This window comes from Triturus cristatus, chromosome 1_2 (genome assembly GCF_964204655.1).
Source record: "Triturus cristatus chromosome 1_2, aTriCri1.1, whole genome shotgun sequence".
Taxonomy (NCBI): Eukaryota; Metazoa; Chordata; class Amphibia; order Caudata; family Salamandridae; genus Triturus; species Triturus cristatus.
The window spans coordinates 1118841952-1118866867 of NC_140580.1; the positions used below are offsets into that span (position 1 = coordinate 1118841952).

Consider the following 24916-nt stretch of genomic DNA (forward strand, 5'->3'; position numbering starts at 1 on the left):
GGCCCTTCTGGGATACTCCAAAGACGTACCTAAGGGAAGTAGGAAAATGATAGCGCTTGGGATATTAATAGCTAAAAGGAGACTGGCTATGCGATGGGTGAAAGGCCCAGTTCCCACACCAACAGAGTGGTGTACAGACCTGTCCTTTTGCACTACACAATCAGACAATTATAATGCCCTTATACCAGGCATACCTCCGCCACAGAGCTGAGGAGGAGGAGGAGGAGCAGCTGGAAGGATATGACAGGACTGGGATCGGCTAGACAAATTAGTAGACATTAAACATACAAGAGACTAACGCTAGTAAGGGAGAAAGGCTGGCCTAAAGATTACAGCGATTAGTCAGCCCACAGAAGAAGCTGAATCATTGAAAACCATACTGGGCAAAGGGATATGTCAAAATGTAAATACTCGAAGATTATTGTAATGTGATGGAACAGGTTCATTGTTGTGGTCATGTAACTTTATGTGATATGTAACACTGCATACTATTGGTGGATAACGATTATACATGGGGTGGGCTGTTATGCTTGTATGTATATAAACAAAATGAAAAATAAAGTTAAAAAAAAAAGTGAAACATTTTAAGACCCTTTTAGAATCCGATTAGAAGATTAGATGGGGATGAAAATAGCAAAAAAACAAATTCACAACTCCTAGGAAATCCAGAGTAGCAAATAATTGATAACGGCTTTGGTAAGTGGATTGGCCTTTAAAGTGCTTATCAACTCCTGATAAACATGCAAAGCCAGTAAGGCAGGAAGTCCTGGCTGAATGAATATTTAAGGTATAGTTCACTGTGGGTAAAATAAGGGTGGATCCTAGAGAAAGCCATTTAAGAGGTATAAATGGTGTCAGTACTGCTTAGTTCCCTCTCAGGAACCTCTCTTGGACTAGAAGTATCACATTAACAAAATGACACATACATGTGCAACTAACGTTATCATAAGGGGCTGCTAGGGACTGGAAAAACTGTTTATGAGAACCAATCAATCAATGAAACTTTATTCGGATCATTGAGAATCCATAAAAGTACAAAAGAAACAAATATAAATTCATACAATAAGATAAAATACTATTTACACATGGGGAATAGTCCATCTAAACTTTAAGACATTGTAGACCGGGCACGAACCGCAGTTTTTAAAAAAGAGCTCACACGAAAGACAAGTTAATCATCGTCCAGGGACAAAATCATTGAAAATGCAAGTTCCAGGCTAATTGGTTTTGATTTTTTAAAATACGGAGTTAAAAACCATTTAATATACTTCATATAAAATTTACAAAAGAATAAAAAATGTAGAGTTGTTTGCCTACTCTGGGAGTCACAGGGGCATGGTTCAACACATTGGTCATTAAAATTCCATAAAGGGAAGCTAAGTGCATGTTTAATGGTGCCTGCCCTAAGGCGAAATATAAGGCCTCGCTCCCAATGACTCAACGGAAGAGTTAAATATCTGGGTGTGGGATATATTATAAAATTACAGGCTAAGTCCCCAGAAACACTAGGTTCGAGGCATGTGGGCTGCTGAATTCATATCTGTGCATAGATCGCCGCCTAGTGTTGGGTCCGGATGTTTGCACGTTGTTGTCCTGGAAGAGTCTTCGAAGTATCCTGGGATAGGTGACTCCTCCCCTGGACTACAGTGCGCATGGGCATCCTCTCCATCCTCAAATTGTTTTTTTCCGCCATTGGGTTCGGATGCGCTATCTTGACTCAAGTTAGGAAAATCTTTTTTCAGGCCAAAAGGCCTTTAGTTCGCGTCGGTACTGTTCTCGATCGGTATCGATAGTATCTTTGTTAGTTTACTAACTTCCAGAACAAACTTTCGCATCTTACCCGACCGTCGATTCGACATCAACGATGGAATCGAGGACACCATTCAAGAGGTGTCCGGTATGCAATGCGAAATATCCCCACGTCGACGTCCATCCGGTGTGCAACAAATGCCTTTCACCGGATCACGACGAATCTACATGCATGGCCTGTGCCAGATTTCGATCCAAGAAGACTCTACGGAATCGACGAGCGGCGAGACTCGAGGCGCAGCAAGCGGCACCGGCCCCGGCCGACATCTTCAACGCCGAGACCGAAGATGTCGAAGAAGTGGAGAACCTACCCTCCAGTCCCGTTTCCGAACATGACTCCGGATCGGAAGACGTCGACGAAACACTCTTTCGCAGAGATGAAGACGACACCGAGGTAGGAGACTACAATGAGGCCTTAGGGGCCGAAGAGAGTAGCTCCGGTGACGAGCAAGGCCTACCCGTTCAGACTGAAGAAAGCCCAGTGCAACAGTCTATGGCTCCGGTCGAGGGATCGCCTTCGGGCCTTACCCAAGACCTATCCCGCAGTTCTTCGGCCCCGCCCTCGGACATTCAGCGGCAGCCATTAATGCCCAAAACGGCTGGTTTCCCTTCTTCGAAACCGAAACCGAAAGCTGTATTGGTTCAATTGAAACCGAAACCGAAAGTGGCGCTGGTCGGATCGAGGCCCTCCACACCTTCGACGCCAGCAAAACACATCGGCACCGAGCGCACCAAACGAGACTTCGGTGCCGAACTCGAAGCGGCCGACATCGGAGTCGACATAAAGAAGAAGGCCTTCGGTACCACCAAACCTGCTCGGCTCCCGGCACCGACGCAATCGACTCCGACCCCAAAGGTCAAACAGCCTGCTGCGTCTCACACCGCTTCCACGGCAACACCAAAGCCACACTCATCGAAGAAGTCGACGGCCATTCCCGCCCCTCGACTCGATGACCCACCGGCGCCGAAAAAATCCACGACCGCCTCGACAGAACCGGTCGGTGCAAAAGAATCGAGGGCGCTCCAGACGCAACCCATTGCTGCGCAAAGCACCAAAAAGAAAATGGTCCTCCAGGACACGTCGGCCTCCGAACCAATTAAAGCTCCAGCAGCCTCTTCGGCACCAGCCAACATTACTTTTGGCCTGCCACCATCCACGGCCCCGAAACTGTTCCAAATCAGGACACGGGTGACCCATACCACGATCACGCCTGCCGAACGCTCGGCGGAGACGTCTCCATCGCATCTAATCGACGCCGACACCGGCAGAATGATTATCCACAAAAGGAAAATGACTTCGGAGCCGGCTTTGGACTCCTTCAGGATTCCACTTAAAAGAAAGCTGCCTGTGGCTTCAGAACCAGTTCTTTACGAACCTTTCCACTCACCCTACCAGGATCCACAATCCTTCTCTCCCACACACTCCGACACGGATGCGTTGGTGGACTACATGGGTGACCAAGTCCCCTACCCCGGAGACATGGACCCGGACGGCCAACAGGACCCTGATCAAACTTGGGATGACCCTGTGGACCCAGGTGCACCTATAGATGCACAAGACCCGCAACTCTATGGAGCAAAAACATCTCCCACAGAGGACACTGCAGCGTTCAACGCTCTAATTGAACGTGCTGCGGCCAATCATGGGGTGCAACTTCACTCGGACACCGTCGAGGACGACTTTCTTATGGATACTTTCGCATCCTCAGAAAGGAATATAAAAACTCTACCCATGTTGAAGGGTGTCCTCAAACCAGCAAAGGACATCTTCAAGGAACCCACCAGGGCAAGAGTGATAAACCCCAGGATCGACAAGAAATACAGATCAGCGCCTGGGGACCCTACTTACATCAGAGGCCAATTACCTCTGGATTCCATTGTCGTTGCGAATGCTCGCAAGAGGGCACACTCACAAACAACAGGTGACGCTCCTCCCCCGGACAAAGAGTCCAAGGTGTTAGAGACCTCTGGCAAACGGGTTGCCGCCCAGGCAGCCAACATATGGCGCATTGCCAATACTCAAGCACTCCTCGCTCGCTACGATACAGCGCACTACGACACATTAGAGCAACTACTCCAACATCTCCCTGACCAATACAGAGAAGGTGCAGAGATCCTCATCAGGGAGGGACAGCTCCTCACAAACGCATCCATCAAGTGTGCGCTGGATGCCGCAGACACAGCTGCCAGGGCCATAAACACTAGCGTCATGCTGCGACGACATGCCTGGTTACGAATCTCCGGATTCAAACCTGAGGTGCAAAACAACATACTCAACCAGCCTGTCAACCCCGACTATTTATTCGGCCCGGAGGTTGACACCACCCTAGAAAAAAAAAAAAAGGACACGGACACTGCAAAGTCCATGGGGGCTCTCCAGACTCAGTCCTTTCGGAGCGGCTCCTTTCGTCGCCCCGGAAATAGAGGAGCAGGTAGAGGACAGGGGTCACAGCAAACATACAACAAGGGCAATACACAAACCACCTACGATAAAAACACCCGGGGTGGATATCGTGGCTCCAGTACAAAGGGCAGAGGACGCGGCTACGGCAACACCAGGTCCTCCCCCAAGAACAAGCAGTGACGCCCTCTCCCTTCCTCCCGACCACATAACACCTGTCGGGGGAAGGCTACAAAGGTTCCTGTCCACGTGGAACTCCACCACGGACAGGTGGGTCAAAGATATTGTCAAATACGGTTACTGTCTAGAACTAACCTCCAAAAAACCGTCCTATGTCCTCAGAGCACTTAACGCTCTTACAGCAGAAGGTGCAAAGTATGCTTCTAAAAGGCGCAATAGAGGTCGTACCCGTCCACGAGCAAGGTACGGGGGTGTACTCCCTGTACTTTTTAATACCGAAAAAGGACGGGTCACTCAGACCTATATTAGACCTGAGACCCCTAAACAGATACATTCTTTCCGAGCATTTTCACATGCTCACTCTACAGCAAGTCCTCCCGCTGCTCAAGCAGGGAGACTTTCTAGCCACACTGGACCTCAAGGATGCGTATTTCCACATACCCATTCACCCCTCACACAAAAAATACCTCGGGTTCACTGTTCAAGGGCAGCACTACCAATTCAAAGTCCTTCCCTTCGGCGTGACAACGGCACCAAGGGTGTTTACAAAGTGCCTAGCTACTGTGGCGGCACATCTACGGAGGCAGCACATACACGTCTACCCTTACCTGGACGACTGGCTCGTTCAAGCGAAGTCAGCCCAGCAATGTGCCAGCCACATGTCCCGCACCATTCACCTCCTTCACAGTCTGGGGTTCTCACTAAATTACCCAAAATCCCATCTACAGCCCGCACACGTACAACAGTACCTAGGTGCGACTATAGACACTCTGGCGGCCACAGCTCAGCCAAATTTGGTGAGAATCAACAGCATGCAAATGCTGATTTCCAAGTTCAAACCACAACACTCCCTTCCCGCGCGAGTGTTCATGCAGTTGATAGGCATGATGGCCTCCTGCATCTTCATAGTCCCCCACGCGAGACTACATATGCGCCCGCTTCAGGAGTGCTTAGCACGTCAGTGGAATCAGGCTCAAGGACAGTTGAAAGACCTAGTGTTGGTGAGCGGTCGGGCATACAAATCTCTGCATTGGTGGAATCCACAAAACCTTTGCAAGGGCCGACCGTTCCAAGAGCCTGTCCCACAGATAATACTGACGGCGGACGCGTCTCTCCAGGGATGGGGAGCTCATGTACTCCATTACACAGTGCAGGGACTATGGACACAACAACAAAAGAAGATGCACATCAACCTTCTAGAGCTGATGGCAATCTTCCTCGCTATGAAAGCATTCAAAGTACACTTGTGCAACAAAGTCGTGTTGATCCGGACGGACAACATGACTGCCATGTACTACATACAGAAGCAGGGAGGAACACACTCTCCACAGTTGTCTCATCTGGCTCAGAGCATGTGGAAGTGGGCCATTCAAAGGAACATGTTCCTCATGGCAGAACACCTCCCCGGCAAGGACAACCAGATGGCGGATCTGCTCAGCAGACACAGCCACCAGATGCACGAGTGGGAGTTACACCCATCAGTACTCCAACCGTACTTCCAGCAGTGGGGTCATCCAGAGATAGACCTATTCGCGACAAGCGAAAACGCAAAATGCCAAAGCTTTGCCGCCAGGTTCCCACATCCGCAGTCGCAGGGCAATGCGATATGGATGAACTGGTCCGGCAGATTTGCGTACGCTTTTCCCCCAGCACCACTGATACCGCTGGTGGCACGCAAACTGCGTCAACACTCACTGACGCTCGTCCTGGTTGCTCCAACGTGGGCACGCCAGCCGTGGTACACCACCTTTCTCGAACTTTCCGTGGTGCCGCATCAAAGGCTGCGGGTCAAACCCGAGCATTTGACGCAGAACCATGGAGAGATTCAGCACCCAGATCCGCAACAGCTGAACCTGGCAATCTGGCTCCTGAAGTCCTAGAGTTTGGCTACCTAAACCTGCCACCTGACTGTATGGACATCATTAAGGAGGCCAGGAGACCCACTACCAGAGCTTGCTATGCAGCAAAATGGAAGAGGTTCGTCATTTATTGCAATAATAATGACATTAACCCGCTAGACGCATCCATCCAAAACATTATTTGTTACCTATTACACCTATACCGATGCAATCTGGCGTACACCTCTATACGTGTCCATTTGACCGCAATATCAGCCTATCTGCAGACCAGGCAGCAACACTCTCTATTCAGAGTGCCTGCCATCAAAGCATTCTTGGAAGGACTCAAACGAGTCATTCCACCAAGCCACCCACCGGCACCAATGTGGAACCTCAACTTGGTCCTCACACGCCTGATGGGTCCACCCTTTGAACCTCTACACTCATGCGAGATTCAATTCCTTACCTGGAAAGTAGCTTTCCTAGTAGCGATCACTTCTTTGAGAAGAGTTAGTGAACTCCAGGCACTAACCGTTCAAGAGCCATTTATACAGGTTCACGCCAACAGGGTCGTACTACGTACCAACCCCAAATTCATGCCAAAGGTGGTATCGCAGTTCCACATGAATCAAACCATTGAACTGCCCGTTTTCTTCCAAAACCCACAAACTGTCGCAGAAAGGGCACTCCATACACTAGATGTCAAAAGGGCCCTCATGTATTATATCGACAGGACCAAACCCTTTAGGAAAACTTTTCGTTGCCTTTGCCCCACACCACAAAGGTAACGCTATCTCCAAAGCAGGAATAGCCAGATGGATCGTTAAATGTATTCAAATTTGCTATCAAAAGGCTAAACGCACTTTAACGATTCCCCCACAAGCCCACTCAACACGTAAGTTAGGGGCCTCAATGGCTTTCCTAGGAAACATTCCTTTGCATGACATATGTAGAGCAGCCACCTGGTCCACTACACATACATTTACCAAACACTATTGTGTAGATGTGCAATCAAAACAGCAGGCAGCTGTAGGACAGGCTGTTCTCAAAACTCTTTTTCAGACCGCTGCAGCTGGCACTGGTAGCCGCCGCTAATAAGAGGGCACTGCTATATATTCTATGCACAGATATGAATTCAGCAGCCCACATGCCTCGAACTGAATATGCTACTTACCAGTATGCATCTGTTCTTGGCATGTAGGGCTGCTGACATTCATATCGCCCTCCCTCCTCCCCGGCGCCTGTAGCAGCTGCAGCTCTCAGAATTACTGTAAGCATGGTCATCACTTTCTATATCTACTCCATCACTGCCACAATGGCGAAAAACAATCTGAGGATGGAGAGGATGCCCATGCGCACTGTAGTCCAGGGGAGGAGTCACCTATCCCAGGATACTTCGAAGACTCTTCCAGGACAACAACGTGCAAACATCCGGACCCAACACTAGGCGGCGATCTATGCACAGATATGAATGTCAGCAGCCCTACATGCCAAGAACAGATGCATACTGGTAAGTAGCATATTCAATTTCAAGGACTCCCTTGCTACCCTTTCGACATCAAATAACGTATAAAGTGCTTTTTTAAGTTCACATTTAGTGGGGTGCTTAGTAGTGGAAGGTTTTAGGAAAATGTCTTCAAAGTTCACGCTGCGAAAAATGTTATGCACCCCGGATAGCCAGGGAATGATCATGCCCCTGTCGCAGCGGAGACAATGAGAACAAATATGTATGGTCTGAAATGATCTGCCATTATGTACCTTTGCATAAGTGTGTGTGGAGTGGGATTAATGATTCAGGAAAGACATTTTACTACACAAGGTTGTTGCATGCTCTGGGTTTGGTGACCTATAGGGGGAATATATCTGGGTTGCTGCTTATTCATGAATATTACAGCTTCTAAAACGTAGATCTCCTAGAATTCTTTCTCAAAGAAAACTGTTTCCACATTGAAACAAGCATCCAGCGGTGCTCAAATATTGCCTTTGCTGGCAGTTTTAAACTGTGAGTGCCGGAGACTATGGCCACAGTGTTGCCTGCAAAGTCATCGTTCAGCATGACTGGCCACAACACAGCACAAAAGAACTACAAAAGCAGACTTACTACGACTCCTTTTGCGTTTAACAAGTGGCCCCTGGTCTATCATGGATGGCACGTTTTTGTGAACCACCAATTGCCACGAAGGAAGATCATTGTACAAATCTTGCAACATTGTGCACCATGGAGCACCCCTTGCATGGAGGAAGGATTTGTGATGAGCTTGATGACTTCCTGTCTTAGGACCCATGTTCTTATAATACTAGTACAATCACTCTTCTCAAAAGCAATACTACACTGTGACTAAAAACGCTACAGAAAACAGCCAACGCAAAACATTGTAGTTAGAGCCAAACACAACAGTGATGAACAAATGTCCTGAGAAATCAGCTTCCTTGTGCAGTGTTCTGCAAGTTCCAACCTCCAGCGCAGTAAAGGTTATACTGAAAGGAAGAGTTGCACGTGTTTAGCAGTTTCTCCTCGAATGATGTGAACGAACTTAAGTCACCAACTGACTACTCAGATGCATGTAAGAATTTACAGTGGCAGTATTTCTCAATATTGGATGTCTGGGGCAAGATGAATTTTAGCAAGAATAGTTAATGCCCAATAAAAATAGATTTTGCTTTTAATACATATGATATATATATTGTTTTTGTGTGTAAACCATACGCCCTCTGTAGTTTTTACTATATTAACGCATAATTCAAATTTGTCACTGTTTTATTAAACAACCTCTTCAGTTCAGGCAATAATGGTGCACCTCTTTTTGGCAGGGATTTTTGGATGTTAGTGAACTGACGGCATGTGTGGCGGAATGCTGCTAGAACCAAGAGACAAGCTGTATAATTGGTACCCTTTATTTCCAGCGGGGAGTATGGTTTCTTCTTTTTTGGTTGCTGAGAATCTTATCCCAATTTTTACGACCAAGTTTCATCTTGCATAGCTTTTCTGAAGCCCTGCAACTGACATTTCATGGGTATGGACTGTCATTTACTGGTTTCTTCTGCTGAGAGACACATGCTTAGTTTGAGCTTCCACAGCATTTCTGGACTTCTCGAGAGAACCTGCTGTAGAGATATTCCAAGACTTCATCAGGCACAGACAAGTCTTTCTACTAGAGAAGGGGAACTAAACTCAGTAAGGGGTGCACTTTTTCTGACATTGTAGAGGGGAACAAAAGACACCACCTGAATCGGTGTCAAAACCAGAATAGAAAGAGTACAGCTGTTCTCCTAAGTTTAATACGTTGACTGGGCAGAAGTTGGCAAGAATGGCTCAGACCCTATAGCACCACCCCTTTCCTGGAACCAGGGTCCGTAAGAAGAAGCTAGAACTCCATGAGAAGAGGCATTTCCTTGCAGATACAAATGATTACACCCAACATTTTCAACTGATGCTGCTGGTTTTTTTACTTTCAGAGCGCACTGAGGCCTGCTAACCAGACCTCAGTGCCAGTGTTCTAACCCCTTACAAAATGCATCTTGAGTTGGCGACCCCCAAATGGCAAAAGCTGACTTATTTATAAGTCCCTAGTATATGGTACCAAGTGTACCCTGGGAATGCAAGACCGTGTGAGGAAAGAGGCTGCACCAACTGCTGGACTGCATCTCCCGCCCCACGGGCTAGCAAAGAAGATTTTCCCTCTAACTCCTGGCTCATGGAAAAGTTTCTATCAATCCCCAGACCAAATAAATTACTCCAAGGGTCAGTCTTCTGACCCCCCTGGAACCAGCACCAGGGCCATCAAAGATTAAGTAGCCCACTCTGGCAAGTGAGTAGCCACATTCTTCAAATCACCGCTTACCACCCATGCGCAACCCAAGAGACGATCCTCGATGGCCAAACATTGCACCCAAGTCTGCTTAACCCGGAAATGTCATCTGAGTCCAGATTAGGCGTCAAAGATGGGCCCCAGCCTTCACCACGCTGGACCCGCTGTGTACTGAAACCGGTAGCCCAGTCGCAGCTGACCTTTAACTGGCTCATAGAGAACTGCCAGTGACACTTACCCCTGTGGCCAAGGTCACCCCACCCTACCCATAGGATTAGAACTAACCACAAGGACACCCCTGTCGACTGCACAGCACCCAGAGCATCTTTCAGCATCCTGCCTCCCCAGCATCAGGACCATTCCTTGAATTTTATGGCGGTCTTGATGTAAAGTATGAAACTAGACTTGAGACTGCTTTGTTGACCAGGTAACTGTTGAAATACTCCTTAGTCGCCCCACTTGGGCCGGAGTAGCCAAATTTTTCAGTAGTTTCTAAACTTTACGGTTACCAAGGCTTGTTTACAGTTTGGACTAAAAAGCTGAGATGTACGTTTTACTTAAAAATCTACATCTCCCGAACCCTCACGTCTATTTTGCTCATCTTGGTGCCTAAAAAGTCATACCAATATAATCTATTTTTAGAAATTGGTGTCAGATTTATTTTCTGCTGTGAGTTTTGTATTTCGTTGCTTGGTGCTTCTAAATGCTTTACCCTATTTCAATTGTTTAAGCCTTGCTGCTCGAAGCCACAGCTAACCAGGGTTGAGCAAATGGTTTTACAAACAAACCTGACTGGATGCAAGTCAGTTTTGCGAGTATATTACACGATAAGGTAGCACAACCATATCATATATTACACCATAATCCTTACAGTATCCTACTTCCCATGACCACACCAGGAATGGAGATCTCTTGCACATGCTCAAAGCAGAAAGGGACTCTGCTTTTCTGAGCATGTTTAACAAGACCAGAGGGAGGATTCAAACCAAATAATTTCCTCGGAAGACATTTGCGCTGGATAAAACTGCAGAAATAAGACACAGGCAATAGATAGAAAAAGCACTCTTTCAGAGGAAGTACACAATCTCTTCCAAATCAAATCTTGTACACATGGCTGTCAAGATGTGGGCAGGGCCAAGCCCCTTTTCCTGGTAATGCTCACATCATAGTCTGGCAACAGCTGCGCTGTCAAACCAGACCTTAAAAAGGAGGAAGTGGAAGCTTACGGGCGGTGTTCCCCTGTACAGTAAATTAATAACCTACTACGAAATACATTTTTAAACACGAACTGCACAAATAATGAAAAAATAAACTTCAACACGACACAGCCATCTACAGGGCTGACTCGAAAATACCATTGGAGGACTGTTTAATTCATTAGATTGAAATTAATTGCAAAGACGTATAAAGACAGGGGCACGAAAATACTTACCTCGAGAAATATTTCTTTCGAGTTTAACCCAGAGTTAATTTTGTTTCAAAATGAGTACTTAACTCCGCTTGTCCTCTCTGTACAATGGACAAGCAGCTATTAAATGCCCGTGTTGGTGATGGAAAGAGGTGGCACTGTGATGCAGTGGAGACTTTACTAGAAAAGCACTTATTTCCCATGGCCGCCGTCCATCCCTTGGTGTCACTCTGGAAACATTTACCGGGCAAGTGTGCTTCGGGAGGGATCAAAAGAGCTGCTCTTGTGGGGTGGGTGTGATCAGGGGCAGTTTTACCCTCTTTTACTACCTCTTAAAGGGGTTGCAAGTACTCCAGTCTGGTGCTGTCAGGCGGGTGGTAGATGCAGGCGGGATTTTTTCCCTCTCCTCTTGTTATGCTTTTGGTTAAGCCACAGACCTGTCTGGGAAATTATTAAAACTTGGTTGTTTCTAGTCTATTCTTCAATATCGTCTGAGTCCGGAACCTCCATAGTAAAGATGTTTGAATTGCAACAATTTGCGAAAAAAACCACCTAACCTCAGGAGAGTCCTTAAGCGTTGACAAAGGGACCACATAAGGCATGTACTCTAGCACGATCAACGCTGTGCAGGACGCAGTCCTACGTGAGTGGCAAACTCAGAACCAGACCTCTTAATGACTGCTCTTCTGAATGGAACACTTTCAGAATGAAGAACATGTGGTTTCCTGCAGGTCAGTATCCTCACCTGCCAAGTAGTAGAAATACAATTTCATTTCTTATGTAGTTGTCTTGTATAGAATGTTCAAATAAAAAATGCATTTGTGGTTAGGATTATCATGCTGTTCACTGTTTTAACTTTCTGTTTAATGCTACCAAATCCCAGGACAACAGTTATCGGCCATTACCGCCTGGGAGACTTCAGCCTCCAATCTCTCGGCTCACATTAACCTGGTAGCCCCATTTGGTGGGTAATCCGTATTTTCTTCCTGATCTTGCTTGAGGCCCAGCTATGTGTCCACTTAGTCACTCTTGCTAGCTGCTTTCTAGTGTGCGCATGCATCATTGAGACTGTTGGGCACCATTGCATCGTAAGCTGGCACAATGTCTTGAAGGGCTGCTTTAAAAATTGCACCACATATTTTTATATCACATTCATTTTTGTTTCTTTGGCTTTGCATTTGACAACAAATTAAATGTTAAGTGGTTGATTTGTTTTTTGTGGGCATCTCACCATTTTCAAGTATGTAAAATGTGTCATGTCAGACTTTACAGTCCTCAACAGCAAACAGTGTTGCATACTCGGTCAGTCCTGTTGTAATCACTTAGTTGCACAATCGAAAATAAGCAGTGCCCATGGTTCACATGCATGCCTAAATGGTCTATCTACAGTGAAGCTCTTCCTGTTCTTGTTTCCCCATCACACCACTTATGGTAGGCATTGCATGAGCTTTAGCCATGTCCCCATGTAAATCAAACTTGGGGAAGAAACATTTAGGGGAGAAATCTGGGAAGAAGTCCGTGACGCTCAGTTATCTGTCGATTTAGTACCCTAAGATTTCCAGTGCGACATAGTAGAACCCTGTCATTACTGCCATCTTGCTTGACTTTTGGCACTTTTACAACTCTCACTGTTCAAACATAGCCCCATTTATAATAACATTTGTTTTGGGGTTCAGAAAGTGAGCAATTCACAAGACTTTAATGTAAAGATAGTTACCTACCAAGATCACGAAATACTTACTCATTGAAATAGGGGCATTGTTTTGAGAGTGCATAACAAAGTATGCAGTTTCATTGCATGACAAAGGCCATTTCTCTCACTGAGATTAAAAGTGACTTAATAAAAAAATCAATTTAAGATGAATTAAAAATAATTATTTGCCTGAAAAGTAATGTTAATGCTTCACCAGCACACCTTGACATCAACTGAATGAATGTTCATAGCAAAGTAATAATTTCAAATTACGAGCCGGCATCTTTCAGAACCATAGGTTACATGGGCAATGAACGAGGTGTTTGAAATCACACAGAAAACAAATTGCTATCTGGAAGTGTTCCTGCTTCCTTGCTTTTCCTACGTATTGGATTACAGGGTTACCTCATCCACTGCCAATACTGTAAATTGCTGCCTGCTGAAACTTGCATGCTATTGGGAATGCTTTTGGAAGATTCTGCGCGTTAGTTGGATAAGCGTGCTGCCATTTGGCTGTGTGTAGGATTTGATGGTGAGTACAGAGTGTGAAGCCAGACTAAGCTTCACCTTTCTCAGATTTCAGAAGCATACAGACAACAAGCTGCAATAAGCCACTTGAATCACTTCTACAAACCTGAAACGTGTTTCCTTCCTGAGACAAACCATTTTCAGTATTGGTTGCAAAACATGATTCACAGACTAAAATGTCTTGACAGTATCCGCCCCACAAAAAGTTCTGATCATTTCCATTTTCTCCTACTTTCAAAATATTTTGTTTATGGTTTACATCATCATTTATTTGCGATTATGAGATATTTCTTGTTTATGCTCTATAGTTTATCATGTTCTGTCAATTAATTATAACACTGATAACTGTTCTGAGCGCATTCCATCTAATTTGGCTGGTCCCATCCAGTAGAGGCCCAGAGCAAACTCAACAAAGGAATGCAATGTTTCTAGAGTGATGAGCCATAAATGGTTGAGATTGATTCAATCATTTACTTCAATCACTTTGTACAGTCAGAAAGAGTCTTGTATGGTGTTCTTCAAAGGCCTCTTGCTGCCCTTCACTGATGGCACAATCAGACCATAAAACAGAACTCATTTGGGGTTTCTTGTGTTCCCCTTGACAGGGGACACAACTTTTTGCTTGGCTGCTGGTAGTCATTATACTGTGAATTTCATACACTTAGACCCTGTTTGCAACAACATAAAAAGGTTAGTTTGCAATAAAAAATAAAATTAGTTTACAAAGATTCAAGCATTTCTCTCCATCGCTGTTGTGTTGTTTGTGCCTGCTTTGTTGTCATGTGTATTGTCAAGGCACCTTCCAAAACTCCATGGCTCTACGTAAGTGAAGAAATCTATTCCGCTGTGTGAAGAATACATTGGTTTTATGTTTATTGGATTTTTGCTTTTATCAGCAGCTACTCGAAGCAGAAGCAAATCCAATTTAGTCGAGCAGCACCCCGACAGCGAAGGAGCATCCCAGGAAAATATTCAGGAAATTGTTCCCGATGAAGTCTTGGTTATTTCTTTGGGGACAGGTTCCTTGCTAACTCCAGGCATGATGAGTGAAAATGAGGTACGGACAATGGGCTCAAGAAGCAGAATATCAGATTCAATTCGTCAAGAATATTTGATTGGAGTGTGTTTACTTGAAAAAGCCAAATGTACTTGGTTGAAGCATTTGATACGGAAAACCGCTGGCCGTAAAAATGTGGGATTGTGGGAAGTATGCATTTGTGGTTTTTACCTCCAACACATTTGGCAAGGGGTACTGTTCTGAAAGAGCGACTAAACGTGTTCAGCACCACAATGAAGGTGCTCGTTTCAATGCGTTGTTTCTATTTACAAACACATACATATGTTTTTCATTTGTGGACTGCTGATTGTAAGTGATGCGATAAGTGTGCCAAAAAAGTTGGTCTGGAGTTCTTCTGAGGCTTATTTGTTTTGGGCGGCTTGTTGCCTATTTGTATTGTTTTAGATCTGTTTTTCGGTAGGCGGGTGGTAATTCCCTATTGGCAGTTCTGGTTTTACATGTTCCTATTGGCATGTTGATGGTTTCTGTGAAGCACTCGAATCCCTCTATTTCAGTATCCGTTTTTACCCCTAGGTTTTGAACATGCAACTTGCAGATGGAGGACAAGGAGAGGTGCCTGTTGACGATACCAAGCTGCATGGTAAACCTGATAAAACCTTGCGATTTTCACTCTGCAGTGATAATCTGGAAGGAATATCTGAAGGTGAATGATTATGTCAGAAAGGATATTGTTTGTTTTGTGTTAGAATGTCTTTGAGATAATCGCTTAATTGTCAGCAGGTGTAAATCAGTTCCTTCTTGACTGTAGGCATCTCTATTTGTACGAACGTATGCTTTTGTTTCTCTGTTGGAATGGAAGAATGGTTATTTCACCTGCAATTTTTAAGAGTACTTCAGTCAGGATTTTGCGACTTTGTATTAGATCCCCTGGCCCGCCTAATCAATCCAGTGAACACACAAAAAGGGTATATTTAGAAAGCATCTAGAAAACTGGTGAGAGTGGCGGGTAGATGTTAATTAGCGTTTGTAGCATGTGCATCACATGCTCTGCATATTCTTGCCCTCTAATGTTGAGTTCCAATGTTTGCAAGTTGTTTTTCTTTGAAGAAGTCTTTAGTCTGGAGATAACTTATGACTCCTGGAGTCACAAGATATCGCAAGTGGCCGAACCCCAAGGTGGCTGCATCTTGTGGTAGTCTTGAGGATCCGAAGTCAGTCTTATGCCTGCGGTGCTTGACCATTGGTTCTTTTCGAGGTTGATCCCAGAGGGTTGATCCTTGGCAGGTCGTCGAGGTATGATAGCCATGGATGTAGTCTTTGTCATTGGCCCAGGTCTTTCTTGCGGCCCAGTAGTCCTTCCGTGACATCTGATTCCTTGGAGGAATGGGTTTCATGCTCTGTTGTTTTTGACCTGCTGGTATGCTGGTTAGAACTTTGCGCTTATAGTAAACTCCTGTGGGCTCCTCACAGCAGAGTGTGGCCACCACTTCATGGGGATCTCGGTGCTGAATTCTGAAATGTGCAGAGCGATGCTCCCTGTGATCTAGAATACTCTTGCTTTTGAAAGCCTCGCAGGTAGAACAGTTATAATCCTCATGGTCCCAAAGAAAGTAGAGGTTGCAAACCCGATGTTGCAATAGGAATTTTGAATTGCACTTAAGTTTCAATTTTATGGCATATTCTCCATTCTCCTCCTCCCAAAAGACATTCTCTACGACTGGAGTTGAAGAACTGCTCTGATGTGGCTCGATTTCAAAGCAGCGAGGGGAACTATGAGTTTTCCAACACTGTACCAGGATCAGTTGTTTACTGGAATCAATAGAAGTGAAGATACAGTTCAACGGTCTAAACCTGATGGCGGAAACAAACAAATGATCTTCTGTAGAATTTTCATCCCGGTGCTTCAGGGAGGAATCATGAGCTATCTCAAGACTGAAGACTGTTTCGAAGAAAAGCAACTTGCAAATATCCGTGCCCAATACTAGATAGCATGAGTATGCAGAGCATGTGAATCCACAGCACTACAAGCTACAAACAGATGGTTACAACGTACGTAAAGCTTTCCTTTTTGTGGTTGAGGTTGGAAATCCTTTTGCAGAAACTTTGACAACCTAACAGCCTGCCTCCTTTCCCCACTGTGTCTGATGACACTTCTTTTATGTGCAGTCTCTGAACAGATTACCAGCTTGTTACTTTTCCAGAAAGCTTTTTCAGTAGTATTCAAAAACCCCATTTACCAAATGGCCTGTGGTTGTAGTTTATCCCAAAGCTCGACCCTTAATTACACAAACTCTTAATTTTTCTAAATTCTGGGTGCTGGCGTCCTTTAGTAAGGTATAACTCTTGCACTTAGCAATAGACGCATGCCTGCACCTTGAAACTTGTACTACATATAGTTTCTGGGAAGCTTTCATTACACCCTTTGACAGAATGTGTCTGTAGTCATGCCCTTTGTGCATTTTCTTATTTACTTTAAAAGTATGTCTGACATCTACTACTAAGAATGCGGTCCACAAGGTTTGGCTTCGAGTAGGTGTCATAGCATGCGGGGTTCGACGTACAAATGTATGAGATCGCCGCATCCCCTCCAGTGACCATGAAGCACAGTGTTGCTTTTTCTTAAACCATTGTGCTGACGTACATTACGTATGTATTTTTAACGCATGCCTTACTACTGTGGCATCACACTTATTGCACCTATTCAGGTTAACTAGGAGTGGCAAGTTTCTCGACACTGGGCTGGTCCCAGTGTAGTCCTGACGAAGAGCTGGGGAAGCTCGAAACTAGTTGACCAGAACATATGCTAGGCACACCTCTCCATTATAGTTAGGTTTCCTTGTCATATTACCCCGTTTTAATTTTTTCAGCTTAGAGCACTAATAAAGTTTATTTTTAGCCCACTAGCTGATTATTTTAATTATCCCACTCCACCACTACTTCACTCTCACTACACATAGTCCACATTTTTCTAGTGCTCCTACGTAACACCGCAAGTCGTAGCACGCCTCAGTCCGTAGAGGACTGGGAGGACCCCTATGATGAAGCATGTCACCGTGGGGAAACCCTGGTGAGTGAGGGGACTATAGAAAGAGATAATCCTTCCCTTTCTTTCTAAATCGGTGTCCTTTAGGATCAAATTGTTTCCGACACCATCTGTTCTTCCTGGTTAGGTTCCTGTCTACTTGACTTGTTCAGGTAGTGTTTTGGTAAATCTACTACATGTCATCATAGTCCAAAAATCATTACATTCATATTATACGCTTACTTCAAGGAACTACTTTTTTAACTACAAATAACTTATAAAAATGTATTGTCATCATTGGTTAATTTGGTAAGGTTTCTGGATCAACCTTCCTGAAGTGTGCTTGTCAGTGATTTTATCTACAGTAGAAGAGTTTGACAGCTTGTACAGACACAGGATTTCACTAATGTATTCTTTCTAGTAGAGAGGGATGATCAGCTGTGGTTTCAGCCTGGAGTGTTGTGCAGGGTGCTCTGAATATCTTCCCAGCTTTACCAGGATGAAAGCTGGCCTTTTGCCATTAATGTCCTGGTGAATAATGCACAAGATCTTGAAAGTTGAATGTCTGGTCAATGAGTAGTGACTGCAGTCCTTCTACATCTGTGACGTGTATTTGCATGTATGAATGTGTAGTTGCTATTTTACTGTGGAGTTCTGGATTCGTGGTAGTTTTTGTACAAATGAGCTTAAACTCCCCCACCCCCCAAATACCTCCTCACACTTCCCACCTGTAACTCTGTTTTATACTCTCGGCACGAGGGAAGTGATCATCTACAGCATTCACTGGAGTCTTAGACGGAGGGAAAATTTGTCTTGTGCATTGTGTGGAAGGCATTTCTTGTGACATTGTTAATTTTGGGAGCCATCGATAAATTGAAGTCGATGATAGTTCTGTCAGTGTTGTTGGCAGTGCTCCCACATCCTTGGGCCTGACTTATGTGGAATGGTTGGTTTCCCAGTCTTCTCACATCAAGATTTACAGTCTTCGGTGAGTTAAGCTTAATGTGTTTAGTCAGCATCCATTGGTCAACTACTTTGAAACATTGGCCTAGTCCTGATCTGCCCCATACCCTCTGGATTTTTTTAGTTTCAGATGTGCTCGTCATCAGCATACTTGTAGAATGTAATTTTCAAAGATTTGATTAGATCCGTTAATGGGCTGGGTTAGATATTGAAGATGGTATTATTGCCTTGACACTAAAAGGTGGCTCGCCTAGTAAAGTAAGCGAGATGATGATTGATCTGAAAGATCTGATAGGTAGGGGTGGATTTAGTCCAAGGAGATTATTTTTATGCAGAGGTCTTACATTCTTTCTAGAAAATAGTGGTGGTTGGCTGTGACACCTGTTTTCGACTGGTCCAAAGTGTAGCAATGCTATTTCTGTCCACTGTTTTCAAATCATCCCAGATGGCGATGAGTAGATTTAGTGCCTTATTCAGATGGAACTGGATTGGTTGGTCTGAGAGTAGGTCTTTTTCCTAAAGGAAATTGGAAAGCTAGGTGAAAGCTTCTCAGTTTTATCAGTTGTCCTAGGAACTGGGCCATTCGGCGTTGGTCTGTAATTGACCATTGGCTATGCAGTACACAAATTTGTACTTTGACGATCATTTTTATATTCCATCATTGATCCAAAGCTATTTGTGGTGGTTTAACAAGCATTAGTTAATTTTTTTGTCAAGTGATTAGTTTTCTTGAAGGTGTTTGAGCGCCGGTTGTACAGCTGATTGACATCTTTTATTTGTTAGTATGTTAAGATCACCAGCACTTGCCTTCTGGGAAGAGTGGTTTGTTCCAGTGCATGTAGATGGTTAATGTTAGTGTTGTGGTAGCATCTAGTCTTATAAGGGAGGTTAATGTTGAAGGAGATTAGGTGGTGGTCTCTCTAGAAGGTAGCCTTGTTGGCCTTTAGTCTGAAGAGTCGACCCAGAGTGAGATAGTGTTGTGTGTGGTATGTTTTGTGTGTGCGTGTACGTAGCCCTGGTGACCCAACAAAGAAATGAGTGCTTCATAGTTTGTTGTAATGGTTCCTGGCTGTGGCATGGAAGGTTTATCAAACTATTGTTTTGATTGCCCAGGATGCAAAGGACCGTATGCTTTAGAGAAAGTTCTGAGATACCATCTTTCAGTGGTAGTCTGTAAATAAATAGGAATGCACTCCAGAATATGAGCGAGTGTTCACCCAACTAGCAGTCTGTCAATAGGGAGGTTTTATAGGTGCTGGTTGGCTATAGTGAAGAGGTGAGTAGGAGAAGAGTCCATCAGAGTTACGGTTTCTTCTGTGGGGGGAAAGTGACCAGAGCAGCAAGGTATGAGAGAGGAAAGAGGAAGGTAGGTGTTGGCATGATCGTGAAAAGAGGAAGAAAATGATCTGTAATGGTAATGTCTGAGAAAACGTGCTTGCTATGATGAAGTGCACAGAGTTAGTCTGTCAAGAGGCATCTTGTAGGTGTCCTCTTGAGACCAAAGTAAACACCTGAAATCTAAGTGTGTGGGACCACAAAGCAGTTGAATAGCTCCTCCGTACTCCTTCCAGGAACACAATAATCATAAGAGTCTTTGTGTGAAAGTGTAACCAGTTGGCAAATGCAGCTTCCCTAGTAGTCCTAAACTTTGTTACAACATCATCTGAAACATCATTCCTGGATTGACCTGTTACAGTGCTAGCTTCATTCCTGCTTTGAGTCTTACTTGACTTTACTCTGGTGTACGCTTGCCAGTAGCCATCTCTGTGTCTCTGAGCTCTGCTTTGGTCCTCCGCAGATAACGTACCATGCTGTGTTACTGCTCCGTTTGGAGACTAAGACTTCAGTCCTGGAGCCAGCTCTAGAACTGTTTCATAGTCTTTTGAAGGTCAGAGACATGAAGGTTAACTTAGCGGGATTTGTTGTCTCAGTTAAGGCTCCTTCTGAAGCCCTGCCCATGGGTCATTTATCGTCTCTGGTGTTGAACCTTTGTCGCGCTAATTGTGAGGCCCTGGATGTATCTGCTTCATAAACATCCCCTCCATTTCCAGTCATAGGTTGATGACTTGCAGTGTGATTTGTGTGTTTCAGGATAGATTGGCCAGTCCACTGTGTCTAGACACTTCTCTGCAGTTAATGTCCTAAATTTAAGTTGAAGATGTGTGGTATTTGTTCACCTCTTTCATACCAGATGAACGCCATGCCTTCGTGGTAGGTGCATTGATTATCACCTCTGCAAATACAATGTATATTGAGTTTAACAGCATTTAAATATGCATGACCTGTCAGAATTTAGTGTGTGGTATGTGAAAGCTTCTGTTTGATTTACAAAAATATCAGTCACTGGAGAGAATGACATTTTAACTCCCTTTCTTGCTTTATAAAAAGCTTTGATTCGCTGCCATAGTATTGATGAAGTGACATGTATTGACGATTTAGTGGTGTTCATGACAGGCAGATTTGTTTTTGGGACTGATAGTTTCCGCTTTTTGTAGCAGGGACGTAAAAACTCTTACCAGTCCACATCCACTGCTCTTTTCCTCTAAAGATGATTGTCCCTTTCCATGAAACGAAGTTTTTTGTACCAAGTTGTTTGTATTTTTTTTAATTGAACTGTATGCATTAAGAATGTTTGTATATTCTGCTATCAACACCTCAGTACAATTCAGTGTGTGCTCATTTCTGGCTGAGTGTCCTTGTGGTATGGTTGGGCATCTCAAGTCTGCTCTTAATGCATAACATAGGTCTCTTGAGTGAATTATCGCACAGGGTTTTGTTGTTAATCGCTTTTGTAGAATTTTGTGGCAAATAGTAGTTTTTATATTGTTGTTAAAATTATGTGTAAGCATGTCTGTACATTTGAAAATCACACATCCCATAACATTTCTCCACTTCTTAGTTGTGAAAACCCCAATAGCCGATTCGAATATGATAAGACCATGTTCGAGGCATATGAGCTGAAGATTACACACTTGTGCATAGATCGCCATCTGGTGTTGGGCCCGGATGTTTGCAGTAGTTTTTCCTCTTGGAAAGTCTTTGGAAGTCACAAGGTCGGTGACTCCTCCTTTGGATCGTAATGCGTATGGGCTTCGGCTCCATCCTCAGATTGTTTTTTTCCGCCATCGGGCTCTGATGTGATCTTCGCGCTCTGGTTCCGAACAGCTTCCAGTTCTCCAATCGACGCGCAATCCTCACCCCAATTTGCGGTATTGTTTCGATTGCGATCTCCACACTCTGCGCGGCTCTCATCGATCAAGACCTTCGATTCCAGTCGTCAACGACGGCCTTCGGCCCTACCCAAGCTCCGGTCCTGTCTAATGAAAAGGACTCCCTTTAAGAAGTGCCCTCGATGTGGGTCCAAATTCCCCCACACCGATCTCCACGAAGTATATAGCCTCTCCCCTGAACACGAGGCTCGAGACTGTCCGGCGTGCAAGTCCTTCCGATCCAAGAAAATCATTTGAGACCGAAGGGCACGAAGAACCATGGCACACTCGTCGACGGCGATTCCAGATGACTTCTTCGGTGAAGGCTTTGACGCTCCAGAAGAACACCACACCGACGAGGGCCTCGTCAGCGCCTCCGAAGCCGACGATTCAGATGTGGAGGACATCACTCCGGCACAGAGGGTCGTGAGTACCGAACTACCCCCCCCACACCCTCGCCGGCACAGAAAAAGGCTTCGGTCATGCCTTCGCCTCCGGGCCTATGTAAGACCAAAGACACTGCTTCCCACACCGCACCTTCGGGACCGGTAAAGAAGCCGATTAAGCCTTCCGGCGGCTCGGGCTCGAGCCAGCCCACCGTCGGTGCCGAGAAACACCCCTCCGCACCAGCGTCGAAAAAGAAAATGGCCTCCTCGGCACCGAGCTCCATACCGAAACACTCTGCACCGAAACCCAGCTCTATCTCCTCGGTACCGACACCATCCCAGGAACCGACCAAAAAACACAAGGCCATCGACACCGAAATCTCGAAGCCGAAAACCATTTAGGCACCGAGTAAACAAACAGCCCTTTCCAAACCGCATAGTTCCAAACAGCGGACTAGCACAGACTCTAAAACCAGAAAACCAACGGCCCGATGCCTTCGGCGCCAACGGACAAACCACCCTCGAAGAACTCTTTACACCGGATCCATTGCAGAAGACATTGATCAAGGACCCCAAAACCGGACACTTGATGCTCATCATCAAAAAGAGACAGCTGGAAAAACCTGCTCCCGCTCCACCTCCAAAGAGGAAGGACTCTGCTACCCCCCTTTCCGAATGCCTTCACCACCTCCTCCACCCCCTCCACCGTCCCCTCCTCCACCTTCTCCACCCCCACCTCATAATTCTCCAACACCCTCTCCGGATGATGATGATAATGTCTATGATGACATAGGGGACGTACCCCATGACCTACCTACAGGGGACCCCACCCCCACAGGCTCCCCAGACCCATGGGACGACTATAACATCCCTGACATTCCTAACGTCCCACAAGATGATCTCTACCCTTCGAGACCATCCCCACCAGAAGACTCATTAGGGTTCAACCACTTGCTCCAGAGGGTTGCACACTATCACGGGGTAGATCTCCATACCGACCCCGTGGAGGAGGACTTCCTTCTCGATACCTTTGACACTATGCACAGGGCCACCTCCATACTGCCCATGCTTAAAGGAGTTATTAAACACGCGCTGGAGGTTTTTAAAGACCCAGTCAGAGCCAGGGTCATTAACCCGCGCATTGACAAAAACATAAAGCCGCCCCTACAGATCCCTCCTACATCAGAGGGCCAGCACCACTAGATTCCCTGGTAGTGTCTACAGCACTAAAGAGGGCCAACTCCCAAGCGTCAGGCGAAGCACCACCACCTGACAAAGAGTCAAAACTCTTGGACGCATCCGGCAAGCGCACTGCATCACCAGCTGCCAACATATGGCGTATCGCTAATACACAAGCGCTACTAGCAAGATACGACAGGGCCCATTATGACGAACTGGAAGCCATAATGCAACACCTCCCTGACGAATACAAAAATAGGGCAAACCAGTTAATTCAGGAGGGCAAAAATCACCAATACCTCCATCCGTTGTGCCCTAGATTCAGCTGACACCACCTCCAGAGCCATTAATACCAGCATCCTCCTCCGTCGCCATGCCTGGTTAAGGATCTCTGGTTTTAAACCAGAAGTACAAGCTTCCATCCTGAACCACCCCTTTGACCAGGAACTTCTGTACGGCCCAAAAGTAGATGAGGCCCTAGAAAAAATGAAAAAAGACACTGATACGGCAAAGTCTATGGGAGCCTTACAATCACACCCTCCCAGGCGCTCCTTTCGGAGCACATCCAGAGGCGGCTACTCTGACACCGCTTCCACTTCATATAAGGCCCCTACCCAATCCACCTTTACAAGGGGTTACCAAAGAGGTGGCTACAGAGGCAACAATAATAAAGGCAGAGGCAAGACAAACACCGCCCGCTCTGTCTCCGCACCTACCCAATGACTTCCCTCCACCCCCCCCCCCCCCATCCCCCCCCCAGACCATCCCACTCCGGTCGGGGGCAGACTCCAAAATGTCCTTCCTGTCTGGACTACCATCACCTCAGACAAATGGGTAACACAAATAATTTGGTCAGGATACTGCCTAGAACTAATATCAACCCCCCCCCCCCCAACAATCCACCCAGACAACGCCCAATGTCACAGGAACATCTAACACTACTTAACCAGGAGGTAATTTCCCTCCTACAAAAAGGGGCGATAGATCACATTCCTACCAACCAACAAAATATGGGGCTCTGCTCCCTATATTTTCTCATACCAAAAATGGACGAGACTCTGTGGCCCATCCTAGACCTCAGGCCCCTAAACTGATACATACACTCAGACCATTTTCACATGGTAACACTTCAGCAGGCACTTCCACTGCTTTCCCACAACGATTTCCTGACCACTTCAGACCTAAAAGACGCCTATTTCCACATTCCTGTGCACAACGCTCACAGGAAGTTCCTCAGATTTGTAGTGGATGGCCTACACTACCAATTCAAAGTACTCCCATTTGGAGTCACAACAGCACCACGAGTATTCACCAAGTGCCTAGCAGTAGTGGCAGCACACCTGCGGAGACAACACATCCATGACTTCCCATACCTAGACGACTGGCTGATAATAGCCAGCTCATACAACCAGTGTGTACAACGCACGCCACTATCCAGCTACTTCACGAACTGGGCTTCACAGTAAACCACGC

At 45.6% G+C, this 24916-nt stretch overlaps 1 protein-coding gene across 18 annotated transcripts in view; it reads left to right on the forward strand.

Moving 5' to 3' along the window:
- Positions 1-24916, forward strand: part of GAPVD1 (GTPase activating protein and VPS9 domains 1) — a 486206-nt gene that overhangs the window by 188665 nt on the left and 272625 nt on the right. For 4 of the 18 annotated variants that reach the window (XM_085613786.1, XM_085613788.1, XM_085613789.1 and 1 more), the window contains exons 7-9: positions 12329-12409; positions 14563-14723; positions 15258-15387. In XM_085613786.1, the coding sequence (XP_085469912.1) occupies positions 12329-12409; positions 14563-14723; positions 15258-15387 (372 nt within the window). The remainder of the gene's footprint in view (positions 1-12328; positions 12410-14562; positions 14724-15257; positions 15388-24916) is intronic. The other 14 variants (XM_085613793.1, XM_085613796.1, XM_085613799.1 and 11 more) reach the window with 6 other exon arrangements.